Here is a 20,342-nt window from a genome sequence, read left to right as displayed (position 1 = left end):
GTGTTTGTTTTCTCCTAATTGAATTTAGGTTGTGCATTCTTAGCCGCAGATGACATTGTTTCCTTCTCAAGGTATTGTACACAATGTCCATCTGTCCCTCGTAGGTTGATGTTGAGCTGTTCGATTTCACCACCCTTTCGACTATTAGGCATGTAAGTATCCAGCCCAACTCCCACCCTCCCCCATTTAGCGCCCATTGATTCTTTTTTATTTATTTATTTATTTACGGCCGAGTTGGGTCTTCGTGGCTACATCTGGACTTTCTCTAGTTGTGGCGAGTGGGGCTACTCTTCGTTGCAGTGCAGTGGCTTCTCTTGTTGCAGACCACAGGCTCTAGGGCTCGTGGGCTTCAGGAGTTGCGGCACGCGGGCTCAGTAGTTGTGGCGCACAGGCTTAGTTGCTCCGCGGCATGTTGCTCCACGGGATCTTCCCGGACCAGGGATTGAACCCGTGTCCCCTGCATTGGCAGGCGGATTCTTAACCACTGCACCACCAGGGAAGTCCAGCACCCATTGATTCTTGCTTTTATCCAGTCTTTACCTTGACAAAGTGACAAAATGATGGTCAGGTGATCTTACAACATTTTTAAAAATTTTTTTATTGAAGTAGAGTTGATGTACAATGTTATATAAGTTACAGGTGTACTCAGGTGATCTTTTGAATCATTATCTTTGAGTGGGCGTATAGGATATATGTGTTATTTCTTTTTTTAAAGCATGACTGTAACCATGAAAAAAACGCTTTTTACACTGAAATAGAATTTGAATTGCTGTCCACATCAGACATATAGCAATTTTTCTCTTAAGTGTAGGTGTTGACATGTCTAAATAATTTTCCTTGTCATAAGTGGCATTTACAAATTGTAAAGTTACAGTGTTTGGAGAATAAGAATTTTAATGCTTTGAGAGTACATGGAGTTTATTTTTCTTTTACCATTTTGTAAAACGTAGACTTTATTTCTTAGAGCAGTTTTAGGGTCACAGCAAGAAAGAGTGGAAAGTACAGTTCCTATACACTCCCTAACCCCACACATGCCTAGCCTCTCCCACTATCAGCGTCCCACACCAGAGCGGTACATTTGTTGCCATCCATGAGCCTACGCTGACATCGTTATCACTCAAAGTCGATAGTTTACATTGGTGTGGGTTCATTTACATTGGTTCACTCTTGGTGGTGTACATTCTGTGGGTTTGAACAAATGTATAATGACATGTATCTAGAGTATCATGCAGAGTATTTCACTGTCCTAAAAAGTCCTCCCTGCTCTGCCTGTGCATCCCTCCCACCTCCCTACCCCCGTAACACTGATCTTTTTATTGTCTCCACAGTTGTGCGTTTTCCAGAATGCCGTGGAGTTGCAATCGTACAGTATGTAGCCTTTTCAGTTCGGCTTCTTTCACTTAGCCCTATGCGCTTGTTAAGGCTCCTCCATGTCTTCGCGATTTGCTAGCTTGTCTTTAGTGCTGAGTAATATTTTATTGCCTGGATATACCACCATAGTGTATTTATCCATTCACCTATGAAGATTGGTTGCTTCCGAGTTTTTGCAATTGTGAGTAAAGCTGCTATAAACATCCATGTGTGGGTTCTTGTGTGGACATGTTTTCAACTCATACCAAATGTGGGTATGAGTAAATACCAAGAATATTTAGGGAAAAACCAAGGAGCATAATTGCTGGATCAGATGGTAAGAGTGTGTTTGGTTTTGCAAGAAACTGCCCCACTGTCTTCCCAAGTGGCTATACCGTTTTGCATTTCCCACATACAACCATGTTTGAAGTCAGTTTATTCCCCTGTAAACCAGCTGGGGGGACCAGGTGACCTCTGCTTTCCAGCTCTAAGGCTCTATGATTGGAGATGATAGCTTCGTAATGGGAACCCAGTTCTTATTCTAATACTTAGGAAGTTAAAGTACCTACAAACAAACCCACCCAGGCACAGGTGCCTGCCATGCCCTGGGCCACTGATAGGCAATGCGGGTTTTGGATCAACTACTCGATGGAATGTTGTGCGGATAAGAGAGGCAGTACAGGAACGCTGCGGCAGTGAGGTTTGGCCGCCTTTGGCCAGGGAGGTTTGGCTGGTTTCCGGCATCTAGTGTGCTTCGCCTGGAAGAGGGGCCCCTGGGGGTGATGTTCAGGGCCTCCTGGCTTTCCCTTGCAGGCTGACGAGAAGGCTGAGCCCTCTGAGACGTGCGCGACTCTCCCAGGGGCGTCTCCATGCAGCGATGGGGCAGCCGGCAGAGGAAGGCTGGGGCCTCCGGGGCCTCTGTCGGATTGCCCCTGCCGGCCAGCGGCGCGCGCCAGGCCCTGGTGGAGTATCCTCTGCTGTGAGTAGCGTGCGCCCCCAGCGGCGGTTCGCCCCGGGGCCTGGCGGGCCGGATCGCCGGGAGCGCCCCCTGAAGTGTCAGTTAGATGGGTGTGTGGGTTTCCATCCTTCCTCCTTTCCCTTGCTTTCATCACCCTGCCGGCACAGGAGCGCGCAGGGTGGGTGGGGGGGTGTTAGGGAGGGACACCACAGGACACCATGCCCAGGGCTGCAGAGCCACCCTCTGGGCTCCATACGGTTCGCTGAGGCCCGTGGAGCATGTGCCCGAACCCTGCGCTCTCCGAGCCAGCACCTCGCCCGGAAACTGAAAAACAGAACCGCAGCTCAAGGGAGGCCCTAGTCTGCACGTCGCTTCTTGCCAGAAAGAGGCACATCGGGAAGACAATGACCTAGAAGGAGGGGCGTGAGGATTGGGATAGAGATTGTGCGGGCTGGGGTCACCTGGGAAGGTCTTTGCCCGGCAGGCGGGCGAGGTAGAAAACGATACAGGCCTCGAAAAATCACAAGGATTTAGCCAAGACCAGGAAGTCGCCCCCCACCCCTCCCCAAGAGCCCAGAGACAGGCGAGCAAAATGGGGGATGCAGAGCAGGACGGAGCAGGCCTTGCTACTCGGGCTGCAGCACGCCGAGCGCCTGGCCCAGTCATCGGAAACGAGGCTGAAAAAAAAGGATCTAAGTTTCACTACCTGCGGGTTCCCAGCTGAGTGGGTAGCCACGTGGTCGCACGTGGTTTGAGGCAGGTTACAGACCTCTAAAGTGCAAGTGTGCGATCAAAGTTGGCTTATTTTTATTGGAGTATAGTTGATTTACAATGTTGTGTTAGTTTCAGGTATACAGCAAAGTGAATCAGTTATACATATGCATATATCCGATACGATTAAAAAAAATTTTTTTTTAAGTTGGCTTATATGTTAGAATGTAATTTAGACAGCCTTGGCTGCCAGGTTAGTAGTGTAGAAGACACTCCCCTAGATCCTGGAACGCTTAGGGATGTTTGGTAGCTAGCTGCATGGTGTGATCCAAGGGGTATTTTAGGAAACAGGGCCTCTCTGTAAGGTCTGTACAGGTCTAGCTGGTACAGAAGGCAAGTGGAAATCAGGGCTGAGTTGGGTTTGTCCAGCCTTGTGCACAAAGCACAAAGGCGCCATCTGGGCCCGCGGGGGCCTTGCCCAGTCTGGAAGATTGTTCTGACAATAGTAGCTCCTAGGATTACTTAGGTAAAAAGAGACTGCAGACCAGTTGACCAGTTAGGATTTTAAATTTTCCTGTGATCTTAAATACTTTTCTTTTTTAATGGGTTCAGCCGTATAACACTCTAAAGAGAACATCTGGATATTGCTAAGCTATAAGGAACCACCAGTAGTTGTTTTGTGATACCAGTTAGCAGCTGTTCAGCTTTGTGTCCCGAGCTTTGACTGTAAACATTCCAGTCATCCCAGAGTTTTATAAAAGATGTTTCAAATTGAAACACAGATTTAGGAGCCTGGAGGGGAAACGGGGGAAATGGTGTGTTACACCTACTTTCTCCTACTATGTTAGCAAAATGTCTCTGCATTTTCTAATGGTTTCTAGAGAGGTTAGTTAATGAGTGTTTTTACCTCCTGCTTGCTGGCAGGAAATTTAATTTTTATATGTGTGCATTACTAGTAAATTTATAGTAGAATAGAGTTTACTTTTGGGCTTTGACTTTTTCCTCTAGTGTATTTCCAATGATATCATCCATCTTTAAAAAAAAAAGAAGGTCACATCTCTTGTGTTGCATTAGAAGTGTTTGCAGAAAGTTCTCTGAAGAGTATGCTTTTATAATTGGGAAAATTTGTAAAGTAGTTCATCGAAATGCACTTAACTTCAAGAAACCCTTAGACTTAACTGTATAAACTGGATTATAATAGGAACAAATGGAAACTTACAGCATATTTTTTTCACACACACTGTATTTTATTTTTACAAGAGATAAATAAACAGCATATTCTTATTTCAGAAGATTATACATACTTTTAAATAAATAATGGGGAGAGAGTGTTCCCAGAAGGAAAGGAATGTCAGGGTTGGATACTCTGAACAGTCTATCACATATGTCTGAATTTTTCTTTCTCTTGGGATATTTGCCTCAGTATTTAATGTGGGTTGTAATTTTTCCTTTATTTTTTAAAAATAAATTTATTTAGTTTTGGCTGCGTTGGGTCTTTTTTTAAAATTAATTAATTTAATTTTGGCTGCATTGGGTCTTCGTTGCTGGGCAGGGGCTTTCTCTTGTTGTGGCGAGCGGGGCTACTCTTCTTTGCAGTGCGCGGGCTTCTCATTGCAGTGGCTTTTCATGTGGCGGAGCACGGGCTCTAGCCGCGCAGGTTTCAGTAGTTGTGGCACGCAGGCTCAGTAGTTGTGGTGCAAGGGCTTAGTTGCTCCGCGGCATGTGGGGTCTTCCGGGACCAGGGATCGAACCCATGTCCCCTGCATTGGTAGGCGGATTCTTAACCACTGCACCACCAGGGAAGTCCTCCTTTATTGTTTATAAAGTCTAAAGTTGGTCACAAGTGTGTATTTCAAAGTGATTTTTTTTTATCACCTGGGGAGCTTTTCCCCCCAAATTTATTTATGAAAAATTTTAAGATATGAAAAAGTTGAAAGAAAAGTGAATATTAGACATGTATATTTATCTAGATTGTATAATTAATGTTTTACCATAATTGCCTTCTCACATATCTCTTCAACTATCCATCCTTGTATCTGTTCATGAGTCCGTCTTACTTCTCTTTTATGCATTTCAAAGTAAGCTGCAGGCATCAGTATGCTTCACCGCTAAACACTTCACCATGCATGTTATTAACTAGAGTTCAGTGTTTGGTTCTCAAATTGATTTTTTTAAAAAAGGAAAGGAAAAATTTCCCTTTAAGAAGCATACTTGAAAGTAATCAAGTTGGTTTTTCTTCAAACCTTCTTTATCTAAAATGTTCAGTTTGGGGGGCTTCCCTGGTGGCGCAGTGGTTAAGAATCTGCCCGCCAGTGTGGGAGACGTAGGTTCTAACCTTAGTCTGGGAAGAGCCCACATGCCGCGGAGCAACTAAAGCCTGTGCACCACAACTACTCAGCCTGCGCTCTAGAGTCGGCAAGCCACAACTACTGAAGCCCGTGTGCCACAACTACTGAATCCCATGCTCCTAGAGCCTGTGCTCCGCAACAAGAGAAGCCACTGCAATGAGAAGCCCGTGTACTGCGACGAAGAGTAGCCCCCACTCACCGCAACTAGAGAAAGGCCACGGGCAGCAACGAAGACCCAACGCAGCCAAAAATAAATAAATTAATAAATGAATTTTTAAAAAAAATGTTCAGTTTGGGGAGTTCCCTGGTTGCCTAGTGGTTAGGAGTCCGAGCTTTCACTGGTGTGGCCTGGGTTCAATCCCTGGTCGGGGAACTGAGATCCCGCAAGCCTTGTGGCGAGGCCAAAAAAATATATAAATGTTCAGTTCGGTTTTATTATTATTATTTTTTAATGCTACCTTAGATGCTGATATCAGTTAGAAAAAAATGAAAATTGGCTGAAACTCCCAAAACTCTTACAGAGACAGCTACGCACTGTCACCAAAGCCGAGGCCCCGCCCAGCCCTGTAAGTACGTGGGTAGCGTTAGAGCGCCTCCTCAGTATCCTTCCTTCCTCTCTGCAGAAGAGGAGGTCCAGATGGTCACAGGTTTTATCTGTGATTATCCATAAATCTGGTAACGTTAGAAAAGAAAAAGGAAGGGGCAAAGGACTTTAGGTTGATTTCTAGCACAGTACAAGGCATGTTCAAACAGGGCTCTGCACGCGGGCTCTGGTCTTCACTTGGGTGGTACTTTGGACAGCTTTTCAGTGAACTTTCTAGGCTTCGCTTTCAAAATGAAACCCAATAAATAGTAAAATGGAAATTTGTAGACATAGGTTTGTAATATTTCACATAAAGTATAAAATTATTTTCTTGGAGGAATTTATGGATTTGGATATGCACATGGTTTCTGTATTTCCACATTGTTCTGTATTTCAAATACTTATTGCCACGTTCTAAGCACTGGTATTGGAACTGGTTATAATTATTAAGCTTCATTTTGTGCAGCAGGCATTAAGTATGTTGTTCCAACATTATTGGGACCTTTTTGTGCGTCAGTTTTAATTGACCTTTTTGTTTATTACAGAAAGCAATACTAAATAGAAAATGAAAAAATTCAGATAAGCAAAACTAAACTATATCACATTCCCATCCTCCAGAAGTCGTATGTGAGGGGTGTGTGTGTGAGAGAGAGAGAGAGAAAGAGAGAGAGAGAGAGAGACAGTGATGCTCTGCATTTTCAAGGCTGAACGGCTGTTTGCTGGAGCCTAGAGAGAGAGGGAGAGAGAGAGAGAGTTTTTAAACCAAAATGAGGTCATTGTACATACACTGTTTGGTAACCTGCTTTTCTTCAGTCAAAATTTCTACCCTTTCATTTTGGTAAGAATTCATCTCCTCTAATCTGACATCGAGTATCCCAAGTAGACCCAAAAATGTCATTAAGCTGCCTTGCCCTAACAAATACCAACCCAGGACCGTGCCTGGTGTCTCTGGTTGTTATGTTTCTTAAATTTTTAAATTTAGCACAGAATCCCACCCTTTATTAAATAACATTGACTTGCTTCTTTAACCCCCAAGTTTTAAAATTCAAACCTAAATTATAAAACAGAAACTAACACACCATTGTAAAGCAATTATACTGCAATAAACATGTTAAAAAAAAACACACAAAAAATTCAAACCCGGGCTTCCCTGGTGGCGCAGTGGTTGAGAGTCCGCCTGCTGATGCAGGGGACACAGGTTCATGCCCCGGTCTGGGAAGATCCCACATGCCGCGGAGCGGCTGGGCCCGTGAGCCGTGGCCACTGAGCCTGCACGTCTGGAGCCTGTGCTCCGCAACGGGAGAGGCCCGCATACCGCAAAAAAAAACAGAAAAAAAAATTCAAACCTAAAGAAAAATACAGTGAACACCCATATACACTTGACTTTATTCACCATTCACTGATACTTTACCACATTTTCTTTCTCCTCTAGCCGTACCCCGTCATTCTCTCCCCTTAAACTTTTTGAAAGTTACTTGCAGACAATCCATTTGTATTTATGTTTGATTTTTGTCCTTTGCGACATTTATATTTCAGGCCAGGCTTCCATGTGGGCTGTTGTCTGACTGTTTCCACACGATTCAATTCTGTTAAACATTTTTGTCAGGAGTACTGTGTAGCTGACTTATTGGCCTTCTCAGTGCCTCACATCATGAAGCATGATGACAGTTTTGTCCCATTATTGGAGATGTTAATTCTGATCACTTGGTTAAGGTGGTGCCTGGCAGGTTTCTGCATTATAAAGGGAGTTGTTGCTTTTGAAACGAAGTAATCTGTGTGTTGGTACTCTAAAACTGTAAGTGTGCTGGAAACCTTTCATCCCAAAGTTTTAGCATCTCTTGATTCTTGACTGAATGAGTTATTAGAATGGTGTTATTAGTAAACGTGGTTTTTCTAAGTCTACTGATGAACAGCCAACTAGGCTTTACCAAATAAGGCAACCGCTTAAGCTACAGCCAATTTCCTTGCTTTGCTTCCAAGTCTCATCTATTAAAAACTTTCCCCCTAATTCCTGTCTTTTTAAAATGTGTTTCTGAATAGCTGATTTTAATAGTGATATGACTAGTTCCAAATGCCTTCAGTCAGGCCCACATTCAAAAGAGTAACCTCATTGGCCATGAAACAGTGTTGCATTTATTTTATATAATGAGAAATTATTTTTATTTTTCTAAGCAATTGAAAAAGTTCAGTTCAGTTGACCCTACAGTTGAAGCGAATTAAAACATGGCTTTCTCCTCTCCAAATTAACTGCAAGCGAAAATCCACTTATATTATTTCCTTTAAGTTAATTGTTTGATGAATGATACAAATACGTGTTTAGAGGCAGTGATGCTCTGCATTTTCAAGGCTGAACGGCTGTTTGCTGTGGCCTAGGAAGAGCCTGGACAACTGTCTATAAAAGAACCGTTTTTCTTAACTCTCGTCCTTAATAAATATGAATCTTGATGTGGTAGAATTCTAAATTCTAAGGAAATAGCCCTACGGATCAAAGTGCAAGTTATATCTAAATTCATTGATTGGCGTTTTTTCATAAGGGAGTATCCCCTACTCCTCACTTAATTTTTTGGTATCACTCTTTTATAATTGAAGTATAGTCGATTTACAATGTTGTATTTGTAGTGTCACTCTTGGTTCATAGATTCTATTTTTAGTCAATGTATTATAGCCTATCATTGTTATTTTTTTACGCTTCAATGTTTGGCCAGCAGGAGCCCTTTCAAGCTGGCTCCTGTGTCCTTTGGATATGCCCCCACCACACACACACACAAGCTTTTGAGCACCCCCTTTTGTCGCAATAAAATGTTCCTTGTACTTTCCCTGACCTAGTCCAGAATTTCCCCAAGGAGCTCTGGTCGCCTTTGGGGACTTGTTGAAGAGGCCAGGTAGTTATCACATAGAATGCCCCTCCTTTAGATTTGTCTAGGTACTTATTTAGCTTAGTTTCTCTAACCCTATATTTCCTATAAAGTGGAAGTCATCTTTAAAGCTTGATGGATTCTAGATCCTAGGTGTGATGTGTGATTCCATTTTGCATATGCCGTCTGGTTGACCTACCCTTAGTGATGTTGTGGCCACTTACCTATAACTAATTTTTTGCCTAATCTATTGAGATTTACAGATACTGGTAAGACCGTTACCCGATCTTGGAACTGCCTGATGTTAAAGAAAGTATTCATTGGCCGTGTTTTTTAAATATTTAATTTTCTTGAATTGTAATCATTTTCAATCTTTTTCTTCCCCACCCCCACCCCCTCTTTTTTTTTTTTTTTTCTGTTAATAGTTGGACAAAGAGAGTCTGAAGATGTGACTGAAAGGGACTCAGACAAAGACATGGCTGCTAACTCAGCGGCGGTTCAAGACATCACGAAGGAGGGGCAGGAGGAAATGCCTGAGATGACGGAACAGATCCCTGCCTCAGAAAGCAGTGTAGACGAGCTGATGCAACCCGCTGAGCCCCAGGCTAACGACGTAGGATTTAAGAAGGTGTTTAAGTTTGTCGGCTTCAAATTCACTGTGAGAAAGGATAAGACAGAGAAGTCTGACACTGTGCAGCTTCTCACCGTCAAAAAGGATGAAGGCGGAGGGCCAGGGGGGTCCGACGAGGCTGGTGACCGCCTGGAGCCCAGCCGGGAGACGGGGGACGCGACACCCACAGACACTGTACTCAAACAGTCCACAGAGAAGCCCGAAGAGACGCCCAGACACGAGCTGAGCCGCCCAGAAGTCTCCCTTCAGGCGGAGTCCAGTCCACCACCCGAGGAAGGCAAAGATGAAGGAGAAGAAAAACAAGAGAAAGAACCCGCCAGATCTCCAGATTCTCCGACTAGTCCAGTGGCCAGCGAAACCGCATCACCCTTCAAAAAATTCTTCACTCAAGGTTGGGCCGGCTGGCGAAAAAAGACCAGTTTCAGGAAGCCTCGGGAGGATGAGCTGGAGGCTTCAGAGAAGAAAAAGGAACAAGAGGCAGAAAAGGCAGACACAGAAGAAAACGAGAAGACGGAAGATCTCTCCGAGCAGCCGTCCTCACAGGAGGCCCGCGAGAGCACCCAGGATGCCAGGCTGTCGGCTGAGTATGAAAAGGTGGAGCTGCCCCCCGAAGACCAAGGGCAAGCACCTCCCGAAGAGAAACCCGCCCCGTTAGCAACAGAAGTGTTCGATGAAAAAGTAGAGATTGTCGCGGAGGTCCACGTCAGCACTGCAGAGAAGGGCACGGAGGCGCAGAAAGCCGAGGTAGAAGAGGCAGTAGAGCCCTCGCCACCTGAGCGATCGCTTGAAACGGACGCCGACCTTCCGGATGCCGAGCCCCCGGAGGCGCTGCTGAAGATGCAGGAAGAGGCGGGCGCCCCCAGCGGGGACCACGCCCAGCCGGAGCTCTGCGCAGCCGCGAAAGCGCCTCCCACGCCCCCTGAGGGCGTCGCGGGGGAGGTGGAAGTGCCGTCCTCGCAGGAGAGAACTAAGGTGCAGGGAAGCCCTTTAAAGAAACTGTTCACTAGCAGCGGCTTAAAAAAGCTCTCTGGAAAGAAACAGAAAGGGAAAAGAGGAGGAGATGAGGAGTCCGGGGAGCAGCATCCAGCCTCAGCGGATTCTCCCGACAGCCCAGACGAACCCAAGGGTGAGAGCTCGGCCTCGTCCCCCGAAGAGCCTGAGGAGATCACGTGCCTGGAGAAAGGTGTGGCCGAGGCCCCCCAGGACGGGGAGACGGAGGAAGGGACCACTTCCGACGGAGAGAAGAAGAGGGAAGGTGTTACCCCCTGGGCATCTTTCAAAAAGATGGTGACACCCAAGAAACGCGTGAGAAGGCTCTCTGAAAGTGACAAGGAGGACGAAGTGGACAAGGTTAAGAGCGCCACTCTGTCCTCCACGGAGAGCACCACCTCTGAAATGCAGGAGGAGGGGAAAGGAAACGGAGAGGAGCAGAAGCCGGAAGAGCCAAAGCGCAAGGTTGACACCTCTGTGTCCTGGGAAGCTCTGATTTGTGTGGGGTCATCCAAGAAAAGAGCAAGGAAAGCATCCTCTTCTGACGACGAAGGGGGACCAAAACCCCCGGGAGGAGACAGCCAAAAACCAGAGGAAACAGGGAGAGATAGGGAGTCGGGCCCAGACGCGCCCCCTGCCGGCTCCCAAGACCACGACCAACCCCCAGGAAGTTCCTCACCCGAGCAGGCCGGCAGCCCCTCCGAAGGGGAGGGGGTCTCCACCTGGGAGTCATTTAAAAGATTAGTCACCTCGAGAAAAAAACCGAAGTCAAAACTGGAAGAGAAAAACGAAGACTTGGTAGCTGGGTCCAGCCTAGAATATTCAGCCTCAGATGCTGAGCTGGGTAAAGAAGAGTCTTGGGTTTCAATCAGGAAGTTTATTCCTGGGCGAAGGAAGAAAAGGCTGGATGGGAAACAAGAACAAGCGGCGATGGAAGATACGGGGCCAACGGAGGTCAACGAGGACGATTCGGACGTCCCAGCCGTGGTGCCTCTGTCCGAGTACGATGCGGTGGAAAGGGAGAAAACAGAAGCACAGCAGGCTCCGAAGAGCGAGGAGGGCCCCGAGCAGAAGGTGGCTGTCGACGTGTCGGAGGAGCTCAGTAAGAGTCTGGTTCACACCGTGACTGTGGCTGTCATGGACGGGACAAGGGCCGTTACTAGCATTGAAGAAAGGGCACCTTCCTGGATCTCTGCTTCGGTGACAGAACCTCTTGAACAAGCAGAAGACGAAGACAAGCCACCATCTGGGGAGGTGTTTGAAAAAGAAGTTGTTGCAGAGGAAACCCCCGTCGATACCAAAACGCTGCCAGAGAGCCAGGAGGCCGCTGATGACATAGTCGCCAGCAAGGTGGAATTGACCCCTGAAGCTCTGACGGCTGCAGAAACCACAGAGGCGTTCTGTGCTGAAGAAGCCACAGAAGCCTCTGGTGCTGAAGAGACCACCGACATGGTTTCGGCTGTTTCCCAGTTAACCGACTTTCCAGATACCACCGAGGAAGCAACACCGGTTCAGGAGGTGGAGGGCAGCATGCCCGACATGGAAGCCCAGGCGAAGAGGACCCGAGAGGTGCTGCAGGCCGTTGCAGAAAAAGTTAAACAGGAATCACAGCTGCCTGACGCCAGAGGGCTAGACGACACCATCCAGACAACCCAGAAAGGACAAGCGAAAATACTGGAGCAGGTGGAGGAAGCAGAAGAGGATTCTCACGCACTCGATCAGAAGGAAGCAATGGATGGAGCACCCAGAGTACGTGTACGAGAAACGAAAACTGAGACTTTGACACAGGGGACGGCGATGGTACAGGCCACCCCGGAAAGCTTGGAAGAAATTCCTCCAGGCACAGAGAGTGCAGAGGCCAGGGAGCTTACAAGCACTTGTCCAGCTGAAACCGTGGCTGCAGTAAAACCAGAGACTGTCCCAGAACAGGCTGTTGCTCCTGACTCAGCTGAAACCCTCACAGACAGTGAGACCAATGGAAGCACCCCAGTAGCAGATTTTGAAGCTACAAATGTAAGCCAGCAGACCACGATCATGGAAATCGATGAAGATGGTGAGGTTCCATCCGGTACCCAATACCAGGTCACAGAAGGTGAGGCACTTCCTGAACTGAAAGAGATGCCTCCAGAACCTTCCAATTTTCAATCCCAGGAAGAAAAGCGTTCAAAAATGGAAGAGGTTCTAGAACGTACAGATAAAGAGGTAACAGTGGAAACTGTACCCATCCTTTCAAAGACTGAGGTGATTCAAGAGGCTGGCCGATGTGCTGATGAGGAAGCCAAAGAGGAACCATCTGTCGAAGGACTTGTGGTGTCCGCTGACACAGAAACAACCGAGAAAAAGATAACTGAAGTTGCCCTTGAGGATGAAGTTACGAAAAAAGCTGAGTTTCAAAAGAATGATGATCTCAAACTCCAGAGACCTGCTAAGTCTCTTCCAACCCCAGTGGAGAGAGAGAGGGTAGTTCACGTGGAAAGGGACAAAACGGAATTAGAGCCAACTCAAGTAAATGAAGAGAAACTTGAGTGCAAACCAGCTGTTACCACATGTGAAGAGCTCAGTAAGCAACTGGTTCAGGCAGTGAATGTAACCGTCATAGACGGGGAAAAGGAAGTCATCAGTTTTGAAGGAAGTTCTCTGCCCGTTCACGAGGAAGAGGCATGCACAGAAATTCAAGTTCAGAGCTCTGAGGCACCATTAGCTCTAACAGCTGCAGCAGTGGGGGAGAAGGTCTTAGGAGAAGCTATCAAGATTTTAGAAACAGCGGAAACTTTGGAATCTGCAGAGGCACGTTTAGTACCGGAAGAAAAGTCCTCAGAAAAAGACGAAGGCTCTCCTGCTCAGCCAGGGGAAGACGCGGTGCCCACAGGGACTGAGTCTCAGGCCAAACCAATCCCGGTAATAGTATCTGTTATGCCTGAAAAAGGCATCAGCGCAGACCTGGAAGGAGATAAAACCACATCACAGAAATGGGAGTCAGATGGAGACGGTGAGCAGGCTGGTTGTCAGGAAGGCGGAGTAAGCAAAACAAGAGAGGAAGATTTAAAGGCTGAAGATGAGATTTTGAAACTTGAGACAGAGAGCTGCAAGCTTGTACAAAACGTAATTCAGACAGTTGTTGACCAGTTGGGGAGTACAGAAGAAACGGCCTCTGCTTTCCAGACCCAGGCTCAACTGACCGAAGCCGACAGCCAGGAAGCTGGGCAGAAAATCGAGAAAGAAGAAAGCAAACTTCAGCCCTGCACGTTGGGTGAAACACAAACCGTCGAAGCCAAAGAGGAGTCCCCGCTAAGTGCCGGGGAACACGCACATCCAGATGTTTCCGGAGATGTGAATGAAGCTTTAGAGAAGATGGCGGCCACTAGGGTAGAAAGTTCCCCGGTAGATGGCCAGCAGCTTGAAGAGGTAGCTTCCCCATTCAAGGAAAAGAGAGAAGCCCCTGAAACAAAGTCTGTGCCAGAAGACGACGGTGGTGCCGGGTTTGGAGAAAGAACAGAGAAGTCACCGTTTGAATCCCGAGAAGATGAAAAAGGTGATGCTGCTGTTGACCCCGGGAACCAAACCTCAGCCCCGGAAGATGCTGAGGCATCAGGAGGCTCGACCAAAGAGCCTCCAGATACAATTGGACCCAAACTGAAAGAGAAGGGAGATGGCCAGGAAGTAGAATTTCAGGAAGAAAAAGTGCAGAGCGAGTCAGAAAAAGAGATCAAAACACAAACACAGGAGGAGACACAGGACCAAGAGAGAGCACCGGCAAAACCCGAGCCCACAGAATCCTAAAATGTCACGTAAGTAACTTCCTTTCCTTTAAAAGTAATTTTGCCCTCTTTTCTGTCATCTGGTGGCGGATTTGTTATGAGGGAAGCAGGAATTCAAATAATTAGGATTTTATGCAGAACCTACATCTGGGGAAATAACCATCAACCAGACTAGGAGATCCAGGTTAGTTTCCCTTTTTAAAAATTTATTTATTTATTTATTTATTGGCTGCATTGGGTTTCGTTGCTGCGCGTGGGATTTCCCTAGTTGCGGCGAATGGGGCTACTCTTCGTCGCGGTGCGCGGGCTTCTCTTGTTGCGGAGCACAGGCTCTAGGCGTGCGGGCTTCACGCGGGCTCAGTAGTTGCAGCTCGTGGGCTCCAGAGCGCAGGCTCAGTAGTCATGGTGCACGGGCTTAGTTGCTCCATGGCATGTGGGATCTTCCTGGACCAGGGCTCAAACCCATGTCCGCTGCATTGGCAGGCAGATTCTTAACCACTGCACCACCAGGGAAGCCCCCAGGGTTAACTTCCTTTTTGTCATTGACATGCTCTTCAGTCTTACTGGTGTCCTGAAAGTAATGACTTCGTTTTACCCCCAGTGTGACTGTGTGTGTGTTTGGCTCAAAGACATAAGAAATACGTTGTGCTCACAGCTGCTTTGTTGCATTTTTTTTAATAACTAGAAGTCCAAAGTAGGTTTATAAAGTAGTGCTTGAAATTTATAGTTTATAGCTCACTGGGAAAAAATTGGATTTCTTCCCGCAGTAGTAAGAAGCATTTAAAAAAATTTCCAGTGCATGTGAGATCCTGCCTACTGGTGTTCAAGTAGCAAAGGATGCTGTATTATGGACCTTCACCATCTTTCTTTCTCACACAGTTAAACCGTGGTTCTCACTAGGGCTCCCATTGGCTGCAACTCACTTTCACAGCTCTTCTGTTGTTGAATAAATGAGGGAGGTGAAGGATATGTTATTTACTTTTGATTCTGGCTTCCTCCTACAGTTACTGTTGTGTATTTGCAAGACCAGAATGTGAAGACGAGTGGGAGAAGAAAATGAATGCTGCTGACGAGACCAATCTTACAGAACTTTGGGAACGGAAGAACAGACACATCAACTGCTCTCATTTCTAGAGAACCCCTGACAATCCTGAGGCTTCATCGGGAGCTGTAGCCAGATAACATTTCTTCCTTTCAAGACCACCCTGATATTTTCCCTCGGTACCATATAATGTTTCTGATGCAAGGTCCTTAATTCTTAGCCCGGAACTGGAGTTGGCAATACCTAGTTCTGCTTCTCAAACTGGAGTATCATTCTTTATGTATTTATATGTATGTTTTAAGTAATTCTCCTGTATCTATTGTATATTTTTTTTCTTAATGTTTAAGGAAATTACAGTATAGTGCATTCCTTCTGTATCACACAATATACGACGGGGCATGCAACCACGGTGAAGTCTCAGGAAGCTGTCTGCCTCAGTTACAACCTTTGAAAACAGAGCTTCCTAGAAATAACATTCCTGATCAGAAGCTACACTTCTTGTTTTAAAATTCACTAAGAATTAGGTCCTTTCAGAGTGTTTAGTATCACTCTGAAATTGGTCACTTTCCTATTATGCACAGTGCACTAAAAATAGAAAGTGCTTTTTGGAGGGAAACATACAGAATGTTCCACTGTTACTGGGAAATTTTTCTTTCTATCCCCCAGTGGAGGTTGGAAGGAAGTTTTCTTCAGTAGCAGATTAATTTAAAGTCTTCTCCGCTAATTGTTATACGGTTGTTACGGACAGATGAGTGTGCTTAATTTTGAGGCAAAGTAGTGAAATGTTTTTCATGTTATCAAGAAACAAATCGACTGGTTTTGAGGCAGAATAGTGAAATGTTTTTCATGTTATCAAGAAAAAAAACGACTGGTTTTGAGTCTACCTTCTATGCTGGACCACATCCACACACAGCACGAAATAAGTCAGGTTCTTTACAGATGGTATTTTGATAGATGCTGGATTGTGTCCGTGCCATACTTGTGCCCACTCTTTTAAGAACAATGTAGCATTGTCATTTGGATAAATTGTGATTTGACAACTGATTTCAATAAAACATTTGCTTCACTTAGATTTGTTGGATTTATTAGATAATAGGAAGCCTGGGACATATGTTTACTGCATTCTAAAAGCAGAGAAGCTAGAAGTTTCTAACGTAGTCACTACACGCTGTCACCACTTTACACCAGTTTGAGTTGGGGATCAGAGGAAGTCAAAGGCAGAGGGGGATCCGCTGGAATAAACCAGGAGCGTTTTAGATTGACGGTACTGAAACAATGCTACCATCTGGTGGTGCCTTCCTGAAAAAGTCAGTTTTCTTTGTTATATCTGTTCATGACAAATGTCTCTAGAATGACATTTTAAGAAGGCTTAGTGGTAAAAATGCCTTACCTAACAGGTGATCTTGGAAAAAAATTTTTAAGTGTCAAAATGATTTCTGATTCACGTTAACACCTAAAGGATTCTGTCAGACAGGTGCCACACAAAGGACAGTCCCGCATCTACCTGAAAGTCCCACTTTTTCATGGGTAGCACTGGCCTGGTGTGCACACTTCTTAAATTGTACTCACACTCAGTACTCCAGTTTGAGAACTTAAATTTCAACTGCCAATTAAATTATCTTGAAGTATAACATTCTAGCAAAACTAGAACAGTCTTTTAGCAGAAAGACAGTTTTCTGTCAAAACTGGAAAGTAGTTTCTCATAAACCAACAAACCTGACTACGATAAAAAATTGGCCATTATTAGAAAGACCCCCCTCATGGTAAGAGCATATGGTAGTTGGAAAACATTTAGTATCTTGTAGTTGGAAAACATTTAGTATCTTTTTGGGAGTTTTTCACACATATAATAGCCACTTACTTGTGCTTAATTACTAAACTTTAAAATCCCCAAATTAAAAAAATCACCCTCTGATCTAAAGATATTTCTTTTCACCAACTTGATACTTTAAAAAAATCCGAATGCTGGTGTCAATTTTTGAAGATCAACTGAAATTTGGAGATGGTAGCAGTTTTTAAGGAGTTCATTACACTTCTAAATATCAACTAACTTCCTTTCTACGGCAGGAAGTAACTTCGTGCTATTTTGAACAGATTAAAGATTTGTGTAGTTTGTGGTAATCATTTTTGGGGGGTTTAAATTCCATCCTGCCACTTCATCCCATTTGTATTTGGTCTTGTCTTATTACACGTGGCCAGGTCATTCTGGCCATCACGATTGGTCTTCCAGTAGTGGTTGCTTCATGATTGTGCCCTCGATGTGCCCTGGATTACTTCCGTACAAGCTCTGGACCTATGTCCATTAAGCATCATTGTTTTATTAACAGGAGGAATGCTATTAACAGTAGCATGAAATACAATTCTGTATTATAACTGTAAAGCTGCTGTTAATTTGTGAAGTACATAATAATCAAATGCAAACTGCAGAAGTTGGAGCAAGTGCCTAAACTTTGCTATTTTTGGCATTACTGTGGAGACATGTTCAATAGAAAGCAATGCAAGACTTGTAAACTCTCGCCATTTCTTGTAATCGAAGAATATAAAATGTTCCCCCTCAGGTTCTTTTGCTAATGGTACACCCAAGTTGCCTCTCTCTGTCACACAGATACTTTTTTCCGGTATTTTCCTTTGATGTTTGGAACTACAGGTAGTGAAGGGCTGGAAATTTTAGCTTTTCAGTGTAAGCTTCAAGCTTAGCAGTTTCCTTTTTAATCTGAGACAGTATTTGATTCCTAGTTCTGTTTGGGGGGTAAATTTTCGTTTATCTAAATAAAATGCAACCTAATTAAATGCCATGGATTTTCTTTCTATAATTGCACCATAATTCAGTTTTGATTGCTCTTAACTGTTATGAGATTCATCACACATTTCACTTCTACTTTTAACTACTTAATCATCCTTTGAGACACTGGCCACAAAGCTTCGTGGGAGTTTGGAATGTATCTGGGATTCTGAGTGCACAGAAGTCTCTATCAGTGATTCTTCACCTTTTTGGGTCAGGGCCCCTTTAATTAGACTCTCATTAAAGCTCTGGCTCACCTCCAACTCCCTAAAATGAACACAGTTTCAGGTCGTTTTTGGATAGCCACACTCTGAAATCCCAACGGTAACCAGAACCAGAGTTAGAAACCCCTCATCCAACTGCAAGAAAGGAAATGGACACAGTACAAGGATTCCCAGGAAGAAGTTGGCACCTGAACGTGACCAATGTCACATGACTTCATTTGTAATGTGATGCTGGAGATGAATCTGATGGATAGCGTGTGTGCAAATGCAAGTTTCCTCCTCACCACCGAATTCCTTACCATCTCTTACAATTAGGAAAATGACCTGGCTCTCCTTTTATAAATAAGGAAGTTGAGCTATAGATCACCGGCCCTTATGTGATAGCACAGGTTTTAGCTAAGGTGACCAGGACGTGGGGGTGGCATGGTGGTGAAGATAAAGATAATCATGACTTTTTTTTTTTTTTAGTGCTGTCACAGCTTAGAAATCAACCCCCTTTTTTGATATTTAAATATAACAGGCCATCTGTACAGTATCCTACACTTAGGACTGAGGTAATCTCATGACTTTGCGTATTCTCCCATTTCTTGTTGACATGAAAAATTTTAACACAAGAGAAGTATAACATGTAACTTAAGAGAAGCTTCCTTATAGATAGTACTCATATTTGGAGACCAGAGGTAGAGTAACATTTCATAAATGATGAAATTAGGACCCAAGGTGTTATTTTCCCACAACAGGATATTGAGTGCTAAGTCCTAGCTCTAACTCACCCCTGTGCGTTTTCTTGTTTGTTCTAATAATCCCAAATAACTTGGTATAATTGTGAGTACAACGACAATCCTTTAAATTAGGCCAATTTAAAAACCTCATTGTGGGGCTTCCCTGGTGGCGCAGTGGTTGAGAGTCCGCCTGCCGATGCAGGGGACGCGGGTTCGTGCCCCGGGCCGGGAAGATCCCACATGCCGCGGAGCGGCTGGGCCCGTGAGCCATGGCTGCTGAGCCTGCGCGTCCGGAGCCTGTGCTCCGCAACGGGAGAGGCCACAGCAGTGAGAGGCCCGTGTACCCAATCCCCCGAAAAAAATAACAAAAAACCCCACATTGTGCTTGATGCTACTTAACCACTGTCAGCCTCAGGAGCTCACCTGATTCCTGGAAAAGCAGGTGGGGTTGCCTCTAGGACTTGAGACCTGGATACAGTTAGGGTTCTTTGTAAAGGCCTTTTGGAAAGGGTACTACAGTGTTGGCCAGCGGGCCATTTTAAGGAGTGGGATTTATCCTAAGATATCATTACTTTAGTAGAGAAATGATGCTATCCTTCTGCCATTCCCAAGGCAGTGTTAGCGGTTGTGATTCTGCCCCACTCCCCTGTAGGGTTTTTGCTTATCGCAATGGCTAGGGTATTACTGAATTTTAATGAGTTGGGACCAAACGCTTGTGATGCTGCAAGGTCCAGAACAGCCCTTCTTAAAAAGAGAGTTTCTACCTAAAATGCCAAGCATTCTAGAGAATTGCTTCTAGAGAATGAAAGACCAGAGGTTGGGAGGAGACTAGCTAACATGTTACTATGATAACCTAGCAAGAGCTGAAAATGGCCTACATTAAAGTAGCGACACTTTGGCTGGAGGGGTGTGAGGGGGTCGACAGATGTTAGGAGGTGGCCTCAGCGCAGGATACCTGATTATTTGTCATAGGATCAGCTTGGCCTGAAGAAAGAAGTTTCCGGGGAATTGCCTGGTGGTCCAGTGGTTAAGACTCGGCGCTTTGCACTGCAGGAGCCTGGGTTCAATCCCTGGTTGGGGAACTAAGATCCTGCAAGCCACGAAGTGCAGCCAAAAACCCCAAATAAACAACCAACCCCCACCCCTCGCCCCAAAACACACACCGCCGCCCCCCGAGCAATAAAATGACAAACTTTTTTTTTTTTTAAATGAAGTTTCTATGTTGACAGCCTGGGTGTGGAGCCATGTACCGACATGGGTAGAGGTAGGTGATGATATTTGTTTGGGTAATGTTCAATTTGAGAGGCCTGTGAGATCCCCAAGGGAAAATGCAGGACCAGTAGCTGGCTATATGGGTCTTATAAACAGAAAAGGGTTCAGAACAGAGA

General features: G+C 45.2%; 1 protein-coding gene across 1 annotated transcript in view; it reads left to right on the top strand.

Moving 5' to 3' along the window:
* AKAP12 (A-kinase anchoring protein 12) overlaps positions 1 to 18,015 on the top strand; it is a 102,597-nt gene extending 84,582 nt beyond the window's left edge. The window contains exons 3-4 of the mRNA XM_060029781.1: positions 9,231 to 14,214; positions 15,189 to 18,015. Of these exons, the coding sequence (XP_059885764.1) occupies positions 9,231 to 14,206 (4,976 nt within the window). The 3' untranslated portion in view covers positions 14,207 to 14,214; positions 15,189 to 18,015. The remainder of the gene's footprint in view (positions 1 to 9,230; positions 14,215 to 15,188) is intronic.
* The last annotated feature ends 2,327 nt before the right edge of the window (positions 18,016 to 20,342 follow it).

Source organism: Delphinus delphis, chromosome 14 (assembly GCF_949987515.2).
Source record: "Delphinus delphis chromosome 14, mDelDel1.2, whole genome shotgun sequence".
NCBI lineage: Eukaryota > Metazoa > Chordata > Mammalia > Artiodactyla > Delphinidae > Delphinus > Delphinus delphis.
This window is presented reverse-complemented; position numbering and strand designations above follow the sequence as displayed.